Source organism: Rhinolophus sinicus, chromosome 4 (assembly GCF_057876585.1).
Source record: "Rhinolophus sinicus isolate RSI-liver-muscle chromosome 4, RSI-T2T, whole genome shotgun sequence".
Classification (NCBI taxonomy): domain Eukaryota; kingdom Metazoa; phylum Chordata; class Mammalia; order Chiroptera; family Rhinolophidae; genus Rhinolophus; species Rhinolophus sinicus.
Window position 1 is genome coordinate 105,634,127 of NC_142504.1, and position 17,633 is coordinate 105,651,759.

At 37.0% G+C, this 17,633-nt stretch overlaps 1 protein-coding gene across 3 annotated transcripts in view; it reads left to right on the forward strand.

Annotated features, from left to right (window-relative positions):
- The window catches only part of MALT1 (MALT1 paracaspase), an 84,038-nt gene extending 66,646 nt beyond the window's left edge, over positions 1–17,392 (forward strand). For all 3 annotated transcript variants that reach the window (XM_074339900.2, XM_019729280.3, XM_019729281.3), the window contains 8 exons: positions 665–868; positions 8,257–8,434; positions 9,182–9,256; positions 9,590–9,717; positions 12,240–12,389; positions 13,935–14,092; positions 15,559–15,684; positions 16,774–17,392. In XM_074339900.2, coding sequence (XP_074196001.2) covers positions 665–868; positions 8,257–8,434; positions 9,182–9,256; positions 9,590–9,717; positions 12,240–12,389; positions 13,935–14,092; positions 15,559–15,684; positions 16,774–17,214 — 1,460 coding nt within the window. In that variant the 3' untranslated portion in view covers positions 17,215–17,392. The remainder of the gene's footprint in view (positions 1–664; positions 869–8,256; positions 8,435–9,181; positions 9,257–9,589; positions 9,718–12,239; positions 12,390–13,934; positions 14,093–15,558; positions 15,685–16,773) is intronic.
- Positions 17,393–17,633: the final 241 nt, after the last annotated feature.

Below are 17,633 nucleotides of genomic sequence, written 5' to 3' on the forward strand. Positions count from 1 at the left end.
GAGGAGGCTGCACAGAAGAAACAGATCTCCCAGAAGAAACTGAAGAAACAAAAACTTATGGCCCAGAATAAATTCAGCATCAAATAAGTGCTAATAAAAATATGAAGAAAAAAAAAAAAAGACGAAACTAAGAGAAGACAGTACATCACCTAAAAAAAATACAGATACAGTACTTGTTAAGTTGCTATTTTTTTCTCCTCTTTGGTATTTCCCCTCACTTGCCCTGATATGAATTCTTCCTGTTCTCTTTTGGTATTTCTGTTTTTAGCCTTCTTGTCAGCAAAATAGAATTTAATTTGATGGGAACCCAATTTCAAACATTCCTTGTTTACGTTTAAAAGTCTGGTTCAATATTATATTTTATACTTTTGTTGTAATTCAATAAAACTATAGTTTAATATTAGTTACCATTATGCTTTATATACAGCTAATATCCTTTTCCTGGTTCTCGAAAGTATCAATAAGTTTAATTTCATTTGTTTCGTTTATTAGCCTCTGTGGTCCTCGGTACAGGTCTGCTGCATAAAGTGAACATTTGAAGATAAATCATAATGAAATCTTATTTGTAAAGCATACTTTTTTATTATAATGATACCCTTTCCATAGCTTTCATTTTAATCTTTGTATTCTCCTTTCAATCCCTCCCCCCCCCCTTTTTCAACAGCAAAGGATAAGGTTGCTCTTTTGATAGGAAATATGAATTACTGGGAGCACCCCAAGCTGAAAGCTCCTTTGGTGGATGTGTATGAATTGACCAACTTGTTAAGGCAGCTGGATTTCAAAGTTGTTTCACTGTTGGATCTTACCGAATATGAGATGAGAAACGCTGTGGATGAATTTTTACTGCTGTTAGACAAAGGAGTGTATGGTAAGATGTTTCTAATCTTGGTTTTTATAATTAGCCACTATTTTCATTGCACCAGTTAGGTTAAGAGTTAAAAATCAGAGAAAGGTGCAGTAAATGCGTTGTTCAATTGAAGAGTTTTATTCTTGTAAAAAAGATTTGATCTGCAATGCTGTAATTCCATATGAATAATTCATTAATGTCTTTACTTGCATGTCTTGTGTCAAAACAATACTGTTCTTATTAGAATTCTCACCAGTCTTAGGTGATTTTGTTTTTTATTGATGACAAGAGCTACAGCACAGTAAAATTTGATGACTAGATGGCAAATTGTATCCTCGTATGTGTTAAATATTACTCTGGGGGGGTAGTATAAAAGGTACCCCAATGTACATTCTGTATTTGTTTCTTTTTTCTAACTAGCACATGGTGTTCTCTGGTCTTTAGTGGAAACTAGAATTTAACGAAGACATGTTGATGAATGAGGCCTATGAACACAATTTGTAAACTAAAGTTTTATACATACGAGTATATAGCTAAATGGACCTCCACAAAAATTGTAACAGTAAATTTTTAATGGTTTTTCTCATTCTTTCATTTAAATATTTTAACACTGCATATATGGTAAAGATTTTCCGAAGACAACAAATGTGCTGTCAGTAGTAATTTCTTTGGTGATTTATTTCTTTTAATTGGTATAACCTCAGCTGTAGGAAAGCCAGCTGTTGAGCTCCTGTGAGCCGTGTTCCACAGGAGTGGTGCCTACCATGAGATTGTGCAGTCACATGTAACTGCCAGGAAGGTGACATTGCTGGGCCCATTGTTAGGAATGCCAGTGACGAACAAAAAGCATCAATGTGGCTTCTGTATCTTCAATTTTACTTCAATAATTTCTAAAATTAACCTTATTTGTAATTAGATTGATATAATGAGGCAAGCTTGCTGGAATTGCTAATGGGTCTCAAAGGAGAATTTTTAATGGAAGAAAAAAAATTTTTCAAGATTTAACACATCACTGTATATGGGATGGGGAGAATCTTAAAATCGTATTTAAATGAATTTTCTCTTAAATAATAAGGATTACAGTTATAACACAAATGAATCAGTAAAGTAAATACCTCAAATTTTGGATTTTAACTCTTATGCTGACGTTATAGTAACATAATCTTGCCTAGGAGTATTATATATAGCATGATGACTCTGGGTGAATCTACCCATTTTTCTTATGAAAATATGATAGAATACACTATACAAATGTGCCCCCTTGATAACGCTTACATTTTTAATCCAGAATAAGGTGGCTGTTTGATTATTTTTATGTAATTTATCTCCGTTTTTAAAGTGCCTAGATGGCTTAAGTAGGAAAAGGCTTCTAACACTTCACTGAAATGAGGTAAAAGGAAAAAATATTAACCAGTTTAGGTTTTTGGATGGGTGAGGCATTTTAAGAGTGACGGAGTTATATGAAGAATTATGTACTTGATTATTTATTCTCATTTCTTATTGATATTGTCACCTTGGCTTTAAGTCCTTTGTTTGACTTTTTAAATCAAAACCTGTAATTGCCCCTGTGAAGTGGAGAACCAGAAATATTTACAAGCTGTGGTGAGAGGAGTTCAGCTTATTCTGAAGCTTTGTCCCAATAGAAAAACATCATCTTGGAGTATGGAATATAGCGGCGCATTGGAGAAAATGTCAGCGTAAGGAAGCTGGGAAGTTTTTAAATCCTACTGATCCGTGTCGTAACAGGGTGGCTGCATTATATTTTGAAGTATTGTGACTATTCCAAACATGAGACACATCCACATTGAATGTAAGTGTGGTAGAGGCGTGAGGTATAGGGCCTTTCTCCTGGAGGGTACCGTCATCTCCAGCGGGCAGCCCCACGTGACAGGGAGCATTTTGTGGGTGGGGAAGGTGGAGGCAGAGTCAGCACGAACAACATTAGATGCGGAGAGCAGAGGCACTCAACTTGATGCCCTTTGTGTTGTATTGCCCATGGCTTTGTAAAAGAAGCAAAAATTGCAACAGAACAGAAAATAAGTGAGTCACTTCTAAACATATATGAATATAAGAAACAATCTAAGAACAGAAATAACTGCCTTCTACTACCTGTCTTTGAAGATGAATAAGCATCAAGATTTCCAGTTATCTTCTATTGATAGCGACGATAGAGAGTGACTGTTGGGCCTGATAGCCGCCCCACCCAATGCCTTTCTACATTCATCACTTGCACCTTAGCTGTGCTTTTGTGAGGAAGAATATTAGAGGAGCCTGGCCAGAATATGGCAGAAGCCTTAGTCTACAGGAGTCATTCAGTCCGGGGTAGGTCAGTGGTGCCACAGTGAGCCTGAGAGTAAGCTAGCCCGGGTTCACGTGCTTTGGCGTTTCTGCTGCCAGTCCTAGCTGTGTGACTATGACCGAGGCATTTACCTTTTCTAAGCCAAAAAGGATTTATAATGAGGTGGTTACAGAATAAATAACTATTTAAATAGACAAAATAACTATTTCTGTGCCTGGCACACTACAAGTGCTCAAAATATTGTGGCTTGGTATCGTAATTTCCTGATTTCAAGTTTTCATTCATCTTTGTGTGGGGGATTAGGAATAGGTAGCATTTCGCTTCAGGCATCAGTTAGAGAAAAAGCACTTGCATGTGTTTTTGTATATTAACGTTCAGCCTACGATTTCATTTGAAAAAAATGGAGGGGCAGTTAAGTAATAATGTAGGGAAGCCATGAAAAAGCACTACACTGAGGTTTTATATTTTCTGGAAGTACAGTTAACGAGAAAGCCAGCAGATTATACAGAGACAATATAATACAACAGTGGTTCGTTCTTATTCTCGCACTTACTAGTTGTATGAAGTTGGACGCGCTGTTAACTCGCACTGTCTCCGTTTCTACATCTGTAAATGGGGAATGATAATATTCCCTGCTTTGTGAGGAGGTGTGTGCTGTGAGAACAGGATAAGGTAGTATGTAAGTACAACTCCTTCTTGGAACAGTGCCTGGCGTAGAGCGCTGCATGGGTTGGCGTGGTGGCGGTGGTGGGCGTTCTCATCAGAGCGTTGTGCCAGGTACACTGGAACTCAAGTGCGAAAGTCTAACATTTATAGAATTCTGTGTTTAACCACAGTAAATTTGCCGTCATTTATAAAGATAACCTATTTTGTCCTTCTATCCTTGTATAATGGGATAGCTAATTAAATTAATAAGCAGTACTAGAAATGGAATTTTTTTAAATACAATGATTTGGTCTAATTCATTTTACGTAAAAATGCTTAATCTCCTGTAATATAATTTGGATGTAGACTTTGATACAAAATGCTTATTATACTTTTCCTAAACCATTTTGGGCGGAGTAAAGGTATTTCGTTTTTGTTGTAAGTGCCTTAATTTCCACAACTGCAGAGCTGGACATAATGGTGTTGAAATAATGGACCCGCTTAGCTTCCCCTGGATGATGGAGCATAACCCTTCCCTCGAAGTTGCTTCGTCTCCAAGTCAAGTCTTGCCAGAGCTAGACGTGTGAAATGATACAATGGGAGCAAACCCCAACCTGTCTGCCTGCCTGTCTCTAAGTAATACCAGTTGTAGAAATGGTAGCATTTTACTGAAAATCAGACCCTTTACAGAAAGGTCCCTAGATCTATATCGGTCCTGATCAGTTTGCATTGTTAATTTAATGCATCCAGGTTTTTATGGAGTTCTGTTATATCCATAACCTAGATAAGTGGTATGCTAGGTGTCGAGGGAGATCCAGAAAATAAAGAGCGTGATCTGTACTCTCAAATTATTGAGTCCCTTGATACGATGAGAAAAAGTGCTACGTATGGAGTCCAAACACCTTTCAGCTGTATGATTTCAAGCAAATCATTTAATCTTTTTAAATTTAATTTTCTCATCTACAAAATCGGGGTAGACCTCGTTTAAAGATTGTTGTATGGATTAAAATCAGATCATGTAAATAAAGGCACTATGAAAACTATGGAAATGCTATACGATGTATATTATAGGATTAATGTCTTTGCTATGGTCCTTTCCATCAGAGAAATTAAATATACATAGAACTGTAAAATGTCCATAAGCCAGTATGTGATTAAGTGTCAAAGAGAGCTGCTGTGGGATTTTAAAGTGGGGAAAGAGTGAAGTGTGTAGACACTGAGAAACCAGATGATAATCTGCTGAGGGTTCTGAACTTGAGATACCTCGGAGGCTTGGTTGAGATTTGCATAAACAGGAAGGAGTAACTTGAGCAGGGTCACGGAGGTTAAAAATAAGCGTGTCTTGCTCTAGAAGCAGTAAAGAAACTGATGGGGAATAGAGTCATATCTTGAATACTTGAGAGAGGAGTATGCATTTTACTCTTTCAAAGTGTACAGTTCAGTGGTGTTTAATATGTTGACAAGGCTGTGCATCAGTCACCTAGTTCCAGAGCGTTTTCCCCACCCCTCACCCATCCGCAGTCACTCCCCATTCCTCCGTGCCCCACACCCCTGGCAACAACAAATGTACTTCCTGTCTCTATGGGTTTGCCCATTTGAAACATTTCATAGAAATGGAATCATTCCGTATGTGTCCTTTTGTGTCTGCCTTCTTTCACTGAGCATAATGTTTTCAAGATTCACCTGTGTTACAGCATTATTTTTGTGGCTGGATAATCTTCCATCATATGGACAGACCGCATTTCGTTTATCCATTCCTCAGCAGATGGACGTTTAGGTTGTTTCCCCTTTGGGATATTATGAGTAATGCTTCTGTGCACATTCGTGTACACCCATTCTTGTGTGGGCCAGTGTCTTCAGTTCTCTTGAGTATACGTCTTGGAGTAGAATTGCTGGGTCATATGATAATTCTAACTTTTTGAAGAGCTGCCTAACTCTTTCCAAAGTACCTGCACTATTGTATATTCTCACCAGAAATAACTGAGGTTTCCAATTTCTCTACATCCTTGCCAATACTTGTTACCGTGTGTCTTTTTAATTATAGCCATCCTAGTACGTGCAAAGTGGTACCTCATTTTGTTTTGCATTTTCCTGACGGCTAGTGATGTTGGGTTTCTTTCAGTGCGCTTGCAAACATTTGCGTATCCTGTTTGGAGAAATGTTTATTCAAATCCTTTGCCCATTTTTTACTTGGGTATTTGTCTTTTTGTTGTTGTAAATAAGAGTTCTTTATATATTCTGGGTACAAATTGCCCTTCTAGATATATGATTTGCAAATATTTTCTCCCATTCTGTAGGTTGTCTTTTCATTGACTTGCTCTTCCTTGCTTAGTGAATTAAATCCACTCCCTTTGTCATGATTTTCAAAACATTCCCTATCTGTGCACTCTTGCTTTCATTTATTAACACAACAATCATGTAATTCCTTGCCATGCTAGTCTCCTTTCTGTTCCCTGTCATTCCAGGTCCAAGCCTTGTTTGCTTCTGTGGTCACCGCCTATATAATATACCTGTGCGCGCACGCTCTCTCTCTCACTCTCTCTCTCCAAATTGTACCCATTCTCCCAAGACCATCCTTTACTGTTTCACCTCACACTGATACTCTTCTTTGCACTTCACTCTTCATACAGGGTTGCCCTAATCACGTAATTTATGGTACTTAACTATACACTGACTTTCTTTGTTGTTTAGCTAACAGCATGAGCACGGCTGCCTGAGTTGCAGGGACTTTGTCTTCCTTTTCTTTTTCATTTCCTTCAGTGCCCACATGATTCTATACAGGGCACGCATGAGAAATAAAATAAACCCATACCAAATAAATGGGTGTGTCCATTTCGACATTTTTTTTTACCTGAAATTCTACCTATTAAAGAACCATTTTGGGGCCGGCCCAGTGGCTCAGGCGGTTAGAGCTCCGTGCTCATAACTCCGAAGGCTGCTGGTTCGATTCCCACATGGGCCAGTGGGCTCTCAACCACAAGGTTGCTGGTTCAATTCCTCGAGTCCCACAAGGGATGGTGGGCTCCACCCCATGCAACTAAGATTGAACACGGCACCTTGAGCTGGGCTGCCGCTGAGCTCCCAGATGGCTCAGTTGGTTGGAGCGCGTCCTCTCAACCACAAGGTTGCTGGTTCGATTCCTGCAAAGGATGGTGGGCTGTGCCCCCTACAACTAGAAAACAGCAACTGAACCTGGGGCTGAGCTGCGCCCTCCAAAACTAGGATTGAAAGGACAACAACTTGACTTAGAAAAAAGGCCTGAAAGTATACAGTGGTCCCCAATAAAGTCCTGTTCCCCTTCCCCAATTAAAAAAAAAAAATCTTAAAAAGAACCATTTTTCTCAATTTAATAGGAGTTTCAGAAAAGTTGAAGGCCTGAATCCTGCGCTCTGGGACCAAATGAACCAAATTTGGTTTTGGTGTTCAAAACCACATTCTCTGCTAGGAGTTGGAGCTAGAAATACAAAGAATTAGAATTTTTGTTATTTCCTGTCTAAATGCCTTTTTACTATTAACTTTAGAATACCATATAAAGAAGTCTTATATCCAGAATTCTAAGAGATCAAAATTAATGGGCTCTAGAGATTGCATGCTTGGGGGATGTCTTCGCAAGTATTTCCATAAGGAAGCCCATACTGATATTTTTGTTGGGTTTGTTTGTTTGTTTGTTTGCAGCAAAAACAAACTTCTTTTCAAGAAAGCCTTAAGAGCTGTTTGGTGCAGTTTTTATAATATCATTTCCCAGTAAAGAAATAATGGCTTATCTGTTGAATCCTAAAACGAATCCAAATTTTAGATTATTAATTCAAGAGATTCTAGACGGAAAATTACTGATCTTTGTATCTTATAACAAAAAGAAATAACCCTGAAATCAGATTTCCCTCCTCTGCTGAGAAAAAGCTACATTAATATTATTATAATACTTACTAATATTGTAGGGAAATGCCTATGGAATTTCTTACACTTGACATTGCAGTTGCTATATAAAGTGTGTTTATTTGTTCATCCATTAAGTACTTACTGAGCTCCTGCTGTGTGCCAGGAATACACAGATAAATGTAAGACTGCGCCTGCCTTGGAAGTAGCCCCTGAACTCATGAACGAGACAAATGAGTTAGTGGAAAACTCCTTAGCCTTTTTCTTTTTATATGTATCATGAGATAAAATTGCATACCATATTATACCATTGGTTATAAATGTATTTCTTCTATGAATTAAAGTACACTTTAGGACAGCATCTTAGTGTGGATTTAAAATGCAGTACTTGAATGAAGACCGTTGTCAAAAGAATTTTCAATGCAAATGTAGTTAACATTGACTATTTATAACTGGGTATCTCTTAAAACAAGCTTTCATTAACTTCAGGAAAATAAAAGTCATGTTGTTTTTGTTTTTTTAAAAGAGTGCTATATACGTGTTCAGAGTGCAATTTAGAATTAACGTTTACCCCTTTTTTTCCTTTCAGGATTATTATATTACGCAGGACATGGTTATGAAAACTTTGGGAATAGCTTCATGGTCCCTGTTGATGCTCCAAATCCATATAGGTCTGAAAATTGTCTGTGTGTACAGAATATACTGAAATTAATGCAAGAAAAAGAAACTGGACTCAATGTGTTCTTGTTGGATATGTGTAGGAAAAGGTAAACTATCTAATATTTATTCAATGAGGCTCATTGGGGTTAGTTAAATATCAGTGTTGGCAAACCCATGAATGCTAGGAAACCACTTACTTTTGTGATTTTTAGATTATAAGCTGAAGCTGCTTAAGAAGGAAAATAACTTTTTTCTGTATGCGTATTTACTTATTTTCCGTTTTGCTGTAGAACAAGAGAACTAAAGGGCCCAGGTCTTTATTTACTCATACTACGAAAGATTCATCCCTTCAGATGCCTTTAGGTGTCCCTAATAATCACTGCGGTTAGTCCTCCCGAATTTCACGGGCACAGCACCTGTAGTGGCGGGGCCGCTGGTCATTCTGGTCAGTCCTGGTCTCGCTGATGTAGAGAGATTAGCTGAATCAGATCCCACTTGTCTGCACTGTGTTCCTAAGGAACGGAACTAATGATGGTTCTTCTCAGATTTACAATGCATTGCCTGTTCTGCATTTACCAACCAAAATCCAATGCCAGAGTTCAAGGGTAACTCCAGTGTAAAAGCTAACAAGAGAAAAGACGGGACTCTGCTGTCTCCACAACGTAGGTGCCCTGGATTGTGTTTGGTAAAAATGCCGCCGATTTGATCAAGGAATTTGGAATCTAGAATTTTAACTTATGTGTAACAGAATAGTGTTATATCGTATTTTTAATCGTATTATTATGCTCTTTTAAAAATGCTGTTTAACTTTTCCTGTTTATATCTGTCCTTCTTCTCTCCCACCTTTTAAATAGAAATGACTATGATGATACCATTCCAATCTTGGATGCACTAAAAGTCACCGCCAACATCGTGTTTGGATATGCCACGTAAGAACACTTTATGTTTATGTTCAAGACTCCTTTATTCTTCATTACGTTTTTGATTCTAGATTGGAAGCCTGGAAATATCCATAGACATATAAGCATAAATGTGCTTCCTTGATATTCTTGATAGCAAATTTTAAATAATTGTCTTTAGCACTTCATGTCTTGACATCTTTCTACTAAGGACCAAAGCATTTAAATCCTGCGTAAAGATTAACTCTTTATTTAGGAAGTCATGCAAGAAGCCCAGAGCAAATGAGGCTCATCGGTGTTTAGGGAAACCCCAAGTGGCGAGTGTTTGCTTCTTCAAAAGGTTTTCTTTTTGCTGTTTTTAAGGTGTCAAGGAGCAGAAGCTTTTGAAATCCAGCATTCTGGATTGGCAAATGGAATCTTCATGAAATTTTTAAAAGACAGATTACTAGAAGAGAAGAAAATTACTGTGTTACTGGATGAAGTTGCAGAAGGTAAAATAAAAAATAAAGAGAAAGCCCCTCGGGGTTTTCTGTTTGGTAATTATTTTATTCCTATTGTTACAGTGCAGGTTTGGAATTAGTATTTATTTTTTATATGAGGTTCAGCAACACCCCTATTTAATTTTTCCCTTCTCTCTTGACTTTGCTGCATGCCCTCTGTGCAGCATTACTTGAACCACCAGGCTGACTCCAGACAGGATATGAAATAAGTGAAGTTTAATCCTCAGAACTCGTTCCCGGGCTCCTGTGCCTGGTGCCTGCTGCTGCCCCGTCTACTTTTTGCCAAAATTGTTCTAGCCGCATTGTCTCTCAGGATCTGACAGATGAAACTACACAGAAATTTTGAGGCTCTGGTGGAAAAAACCTAGGTTCTTTTTTTTCTTTTTCTTTCTTTCTTTTCTGTCAATCTGCACCTGGAGTTATCCTGGGAAGTTTCCTGGGGTTTGTTTGTTTGTTTCATTCTTCCACTGCACTGTGAGAGTTCACTTTATTTTATTTTGTCTTGCCATTGACGTCCGGTATTATTTTGCATTATTTTCAGTGCACAACCCAGTGGTCAGACAGCCACACGATGCACAAAGTGACCCCCCGACAAGTCCAGTACCCGCCTGGCACCATACACAGTTATTACAATATTATTGATTACATTCCCCGTACTGTACTTTATATCCCCGTGACTCCTTTGTAACTACCAATTTGTACTTCTGCATCCCTTCACCTTTTTCACCCAGCCCTCCAGCCCTCCTCCCACCTGGCAACCACCAGTTTGCTCTCTGTATCTATGAGTCTGTTTCTTTTGTGTTTGTTCATTTATTTTCTTCTTTAGATTCCACATATAAGTGAGTACAGATGGTATTTGTCTTTCTCTGTCTATTTCACTTAGCATAATACCCTCTAGGTCCATCCATGCTGTCACAAATGGTAAGATTCCATTCTTTTTTGTGACAGTAATATTCCATTGTGTATATGAACCACACATACAAGACAATTGTTTCTCCAGTCATCTCTTGATGGACACTTAGGTGGCTTCCATATCTTGGCCACTGTAAATAACGCTGCAATGAACATAGGGGTGCATATATCATTTCAAATTAGTGTTTTGGATTTTTTTGGATAAATACTCAGAAGTGGAATTGTTGGTCATAAGGTAGTTCTCGCTTTAATTTTTTTAGGAAACTCCGTGCTGTTTTCCATAGTGGCTGCTGAACTTAGTGGTTTTAAAGTTTTGCTTTAAGGACCTGAGCCTAGAGGTCTATCTCATGTCTTCTTCCATTTCCTCCCGTTCCCTTCCTTTCCCGCCTGGAATCATGCTGTGCTCGTGTCAGGTACTGAATGCGTACATGTTACATCAGTAGATTGACATGTATTTTTTGAAATGCCATTTTATAAGCCATATCAAAAAGAAGGAAATTTTGTTGCAAACTAGCTCACTAGAAAGTGGAATTTCACAGACATCATAAAGGTGGCAGTTTGAATATAAGGTACCTGAGTGTTTCACTAACAGTTTAGTCACATTTGTTTATTTTCATGGTTTTAACAGTGTAGATCTTCTCACTGAGTCACTTCACCACTTCCCCACTGAACATAAACAGCTGGGGCTTTGGATCTCTTCTAACCGAGAACTTCTGCTTTTATCAGTTTTGCATATTGAGCTGCTATGTAAGCTCTTATTGGAAGAAAAGTTTCTGCTGCTTAAAAGAAAAAAATAATTAAAGCCTTTGGAGTATGTCAGTTATTTTCAAACTGAGATTTACGAAGGTGCTTCAGAGACTCTAAAATTTTTTATTCTAATTTTGTACTTGAAACTATAATTTAACTATTTTAAAACTTAATAAAAAGCACCAGGCTACCCGTATGTGATATATACCAAGCATGTGTATAGCATAACATTTGTATTATGTTCAAAACCTAAAACTTGGCACATATTATTTATTAATACCGACATGAGTAAACATTAAAGCATGCCTGGGAATGTTCACAGGACACTAGATAATGGTTACTTTGAGTCAGAGGAGGGCAGTGGTAATGTTTTAACCATATTGGTGGTTTTGACACATAATTTCCTTTTTTAAAAAATAAATAAGTCTGTGGTAAAGACAGTGTATTTTAACTTTCTCATAGATGTGCAATCATATGTTTCCTAATTGAATGTATTTCTCAACAGAGTCTAGACAAAATGACCATGTCTGACCTTTCAGTGAAGAAAATACGCTTTTAGCTCTTTGTGCATTTCAAGGCTTAGAGTATTAAGGATTCCTTATTAGAATATAAAAGATAAAAGCTAGAAAGGGGCTTTAGAAGTGAGTCGGTTCAGTATTTTTTTCTGTTTGCTCACTGCCAGATCTTTACCACTTTGAATCATGACTGGCACATGGTAGATGCTTAGGACATTTTGGTTGCGTGAATAAGTGACATTGAAATCTAACCTGATTTGGAGGCGAGTTCTTGGCCTACATATTTAAAACATAATGGAAGGATTGTGGTCTTAAAAATATTTACCTCTTATCTTTTAGATATGGGTAAATGTCATCTTACCAAAGGCAAACAGGCTCTAGAGATTCGAAGTAGTTTATCTGAAAAGAGAGCACTTACCGATCCAATCCAAGGAACGAGTTATTCAGCAGAATCTCTGGTGCGGAATCTACAGTGGGCCAAGGCACACGGTACCGTAAAGCACTTTTTGTGAGGTCTTTCTATGATCTGCTTGTATTAAATCATGAAGTTTGACTGCAGCTTTCCTCCCAATTTTGCAGTAGAAACAGTTTAGCCTAGTGGGCAAACCCAAGACTAAACAAAGGTTTCAGTTACAGATATTACACTGATTTATTTGATGTTGGGAATGTTAAATTATTTAACTCATTATTTTCAACACTGGTAAAATTAACATGTGATCATTTTAAAAATAATTTTCAATTTATCTAAGATAGAGTTCTTTACATTCTTCTCCATTGTGAGCTATGGAAGTGTTCTATTTCAAAAATGAGACAGGCTTGGCTTCTGATCCCGTATCTTCCACTTAATAAACATATTATCTATAAAAGGGGGAGAAGAAATAGTACTTACTTGATAGGATTGTTGATACTGAATGAGATCACACATGTAAAGAGAATGGTGGTCAGCAAATACTATACCTTGTATGCTCATAAAGGTACGAGCATCCGTCTTTGGTGCTTGAATCAGCGGGTTGGTGGTAAAGGAGGTGAAATTCATACCTGTAATTTAATTACCTTTGGTAATTCTATGTGATTTAGTGAAAAAAGTAAGTTTAAATTATTGACTGAAATACAGATTTTGGATTTTCTGTGAGTCCCAAATGTCTATGCTGTGACTCCCTTATTATGGATAACTGAAAATAATTGTATTTGTTGAACTCCTATATAGTATCTTTCTTTTCATAATATGTGAAAGGATATCTTTTTGGTATATTACCATATTAAAGCACATTAAAATGTAAAATGCCATGAGTGTAGTCTCTTGGCATTCCAGATAATTGGATAAGTAATTGAAATTGATTCTTTTCCTTTAAAAAAGCTCTAAATAACAATAACAGAATCTCAGGGGTAAAGATCAACTGTAAACAGAACCTTTCATAAAATAAAACTGAAAGGTCAGATAGAAAGTATTTGTAACAAATTTGATAAGTAGATAATTAGTATATTCTATATAAATGGAAAACTGTCACAATTGTGAGGAACCATCAAATAGCTATATCCAACCATCCTAAAGCATTAAGTATATATAAGAAATATTGACTATGATATAAAAACAACAAAACCCAGAAATATTACATTCAACAATAGCAGAATTGTTAAAGGTAACAAACCATTGAGTGACTTGCATTATTAAAAACTATTTTCATGAAGATTGCGGTGACAGGAAAAATGTATCTGCAATTGTATGTATACTTTTGATTACCACTGTAAAAATTATATATGTGTAGCAATAGAACCATAAGAAAACAGTAAATGAAAGATTTTTATTGGCTTGACCGGCAGAATATTGGGCTTCCCCCCCCCCCTTTTTTTTTTTGAGGGAGAGAGAGTGTGTGTGTGTGTCTTTAAACAATGTTAGTTCTGTACCATTTTTAAGCAAAAGAAAAAGCTCTGTGTATTTGTCCCATGAGAAGTATTTGCTTGTTCCTTGTCATCAGAAAACTTACCAAGCATTCTTTAAATAATTATTTATAAGTTCTTACTGTTCTTTTTCAGAACTTCCAGAAAGTATGTGTCTTAAGTTTCAGTGTGGTGTTCAGATTCAACTAGGCTTTGCAGCTGAGTTTTCCAACGTTATGATAATCTATACAAGTATAGTCCACAAACCACCCGATATAATAATGTGTGATGCCTATGTAACCGATTTTCCACTTGTAAGTCTCTCCTTTCTTCTTTTATTTAAAATGTAATGTTATATTCTCGTTTACTAAAGACTAAATTTTGGAAAAGTTAAAGTTGATGGTAAACATAAAAGAAATCTGTATATGTGTATATACTGCATTTCCCTGAAAATAAAACCTAGCGAGACCATCAGCTCTAATGTATCTTTTGGAGCAAAAGTTAATATAAGACCTGGTATTATAGTATAGTATAGTATAGTATAGTATAGTATAGTATAGTATAGTATAGTATAGTATAGTATATCCAGTATTATAGTATATTATATTGTACAGTATTATATCATATTATATTATATAAGACCCGGTCTTATATTATATTAAAAGAAGACCAGGTCTTATATTAATTTTTGCTCCAAAAGACGCAATAGAGCTGATGGTCTAGCTAGGTCTTATTTTCGGGGAAACACGGTAACATATATAAATACTTATTTGTATTTTAGTAACAAAATATTTAAAAACTAATTGCAAAAGTACCGTAAATTTGTCAAATTTAGAAATGTCTAAAGTTCACCCAGGAAAGAAGCCTTTAATTTCCCGTACCCTAAATCAGACACCGTATGTGAAGGAATAGAATCCTATACATATGTCAAGAATAATTTCCATTTAAAAACTGTTGTTTCCAATATGAGTTATTACAATAGTAGAAGGCTTTTTGGTCAAGTTACAGTAGTATATTGGAAGAATAGAAGTCTTTTCTGTTCTTTCCAAGCATTTAGGTACGGTATTACTTAATGTTGGCCTAAAGAAGCCATTAAACACTCCTGTTTCCTACACAGGTGTAGGAAATTGAGAAGCAAGCAGGGAGTAAGACAAACAAATACGAAACATCACCTTTGCTGAAAGGCTTCATGGAGGACATTGCTTAGTGTGAGAGCAAATGGTCCAGCACTGAACCCCATAATTAGACAGGTCTGTCCTCCAGTCACAGCAGCTCTGGACCAGAATAGACTTCCCTGGACGTTGGGCAGGGCAGAGCCAGAGGGCTTCTCTCTGGAGGAGCAGAACATATCTTCTGCCCTTGGCCAGGGGTTGACTCTAGAAGGAGGAAAGGGAAGGGCTGCCTTTGGCATGTCCATTGATTCTGCTTAAATATACGAATCATATAAATCCATCTGCACTTTCCCCAAAGTGATGAATAAAGAGATTCCAGGAGTCAAACACTAATGAGGCTCCAACTTGAATCTTGAATAGGTTTAGGAGTGTTTCAGGAATAGTTTGAAAGTAACTATTCTTTCAGAGCTTTTTAAATGTATCAACGCAGAATTTACAATGCCTATTGTTAGTCTAGAATGTCCTTTTCATTGTTTCTTTAGTCCTGGATAAAAGATGTCCTACTCAGGCCAGAATTCATGAGAGAGCAAGACCTGTTAAGATGTTTTATTGTCATAAACATTGTGACTTTCATTGATTTCATTAATAACATTTAATGATTTTCACAGGACCTAGATATTGATCCGAAAGATGCAAACAAAGGGACGCCTGAAGAAACTGGCAGCTATTTAGTATCAAAGGATCTTCCCAAGCATTGCCTCTATACTAGGCTCAGTTCGCTGCAAAAATTAAAGGTTATTACTTTTCCTGTTTCTAACTACTAATGGAAAACTTTTTGAAAGCGAAAATTTATTTTGGCACATGTACCTTGTGTTAGTCCAAGGAGGTGCTGCTTCATTGGGTATGAAATTGAAGTAGAGATAACTGATCTACAGTGAGTCTTAGCAGTGACCCTCTTCATATTACATTGTTTCTGATGATGGCCTGAGGGTTTTTGCCTGCAAGTATTTGTGATCACCTTCCATGTTGGTGAAAAGTTAGAGACTTAGAGCATAGTCTGCTTTTAAATATCTAAGCATTTCCAAATAATCGTTTCCCAGTTCTGTGACTTTAAACAAAACAAATAGCAAGTTACAACTGGAATTTATTTTGATCTTTTTTCATTTCTCATTGACTTACAAATTAGAAGCTACCTCTATATGGTTGAGCTTTCTAATAAAAGCATATCCTTGCCAAATCTGAGTTTTCAATTTGTTTATAGCTGCACGACCATAGAACATGTGGTAGCCAAAACTTGGGGAATAAAATGGGCTCGACTGACAATTACACAAGGACAACAGACATAAGCCTGCTGTCATCCTGTTCACGGCTCATCTATGTACAATCTTCTTTCATCTTTGAATGTCAGTCCATTCTCTGAGTCAGTTATACTTCTCCACCTATGACTGTGGATTATTATTTCATAAGATTTTAAAAATAGCTAATATGTTGACCTAGGGGTAAAGCCAGATGCTTGTTTCAATAAAGGATCATTCCCCATCTCCAATAATAGAGAAGCATAAGTTTTCCAAGCCCCACTGTTTGGGAAATACCTTTTCACTGTTCATCAGGAATGCAATACAAGATCTCTGTGTTTTGACAACTTTTGTAGTAAGAATTAGAATTATACTAATTCAAAGTATTGAATGAGGGAAAAGGAAATGATTACAGCCAGCCTTGCTTAGTGTCAGGAAGGTGTAAAAGGGTGCCTTGAGGTTTTGGAACCTGGGAGAGGGGAATGAGGTGGATTTTCATTGTTGTTTGGTTTTTCCTGTACTTGTGTGATATTTTAAGATTGATATACTTTCACGGTTGATAAAAATAACAAACCTTTTCCTTTTCAGGAACATCTGATCTTCACAGTATGTTTATCGTATCAGTACTCAGGATTGGAAGATACCATAGAGGAAAAGCAGGAAGTGAATGTTGGGAAGCCTCTCATTGCTAAACTAGACATTCATCGAGGCTTAGGACGGAACACTTGCTTCCAGACTTGTATTATGTGCAATGGCCCTTACCAGAGCTCCACACCTACCTCAGCAGGCGCTGGACATTACCACTCATCTCAGGACTCATTCCTTGGTGTTTACCACTCACATCTTGACAGTTCAAGTAACGTTAGACCATCAGAAAGTTGTCATTGCAGCCAGACTGCAGATGGATTTATTCCAAGGCATCATACTGACCATTATTTATGTCAATTTGGTAGAAGTAACGTGCCAGTCGAGACAACTGATGAAATACCATTCAGCTCCTCTGATGGGCTCAGAAATTCTGAAAAGTGACCTCCTTGTTTTTGAAAGTTATCGTACTAACTAGATGCCTCATATGCAACAGTATTTATATAAAGTGGGATATTGTGAAAAAGCAAATGTGTGTATATATAGAGAGAAAATTACTAACAGGTATTTCGTGGCAAGCTCAGGACTCTGAGATGTTGTAATTATATTTGTTAACCACAGACTTCCTCCTTTCTCTTTCAAGATTTTGTGAATTGGCTGATTTGTTCTGTAAGAGTGAGGTATGGATGTGTATATGTTTGTTTCTATATAACAAAAGTATTTTCATTTTGACGACTCTAAGAACAGTGGGAATGACGTTATTGAAGAACAAGTCATCATATTTTTAGAACGAAAAAAAGTATCTTGGTGGTCATCAGGCTTCGCCTAATTCTATCAGCTGAAGAAATAGATAGAGGTGTCTT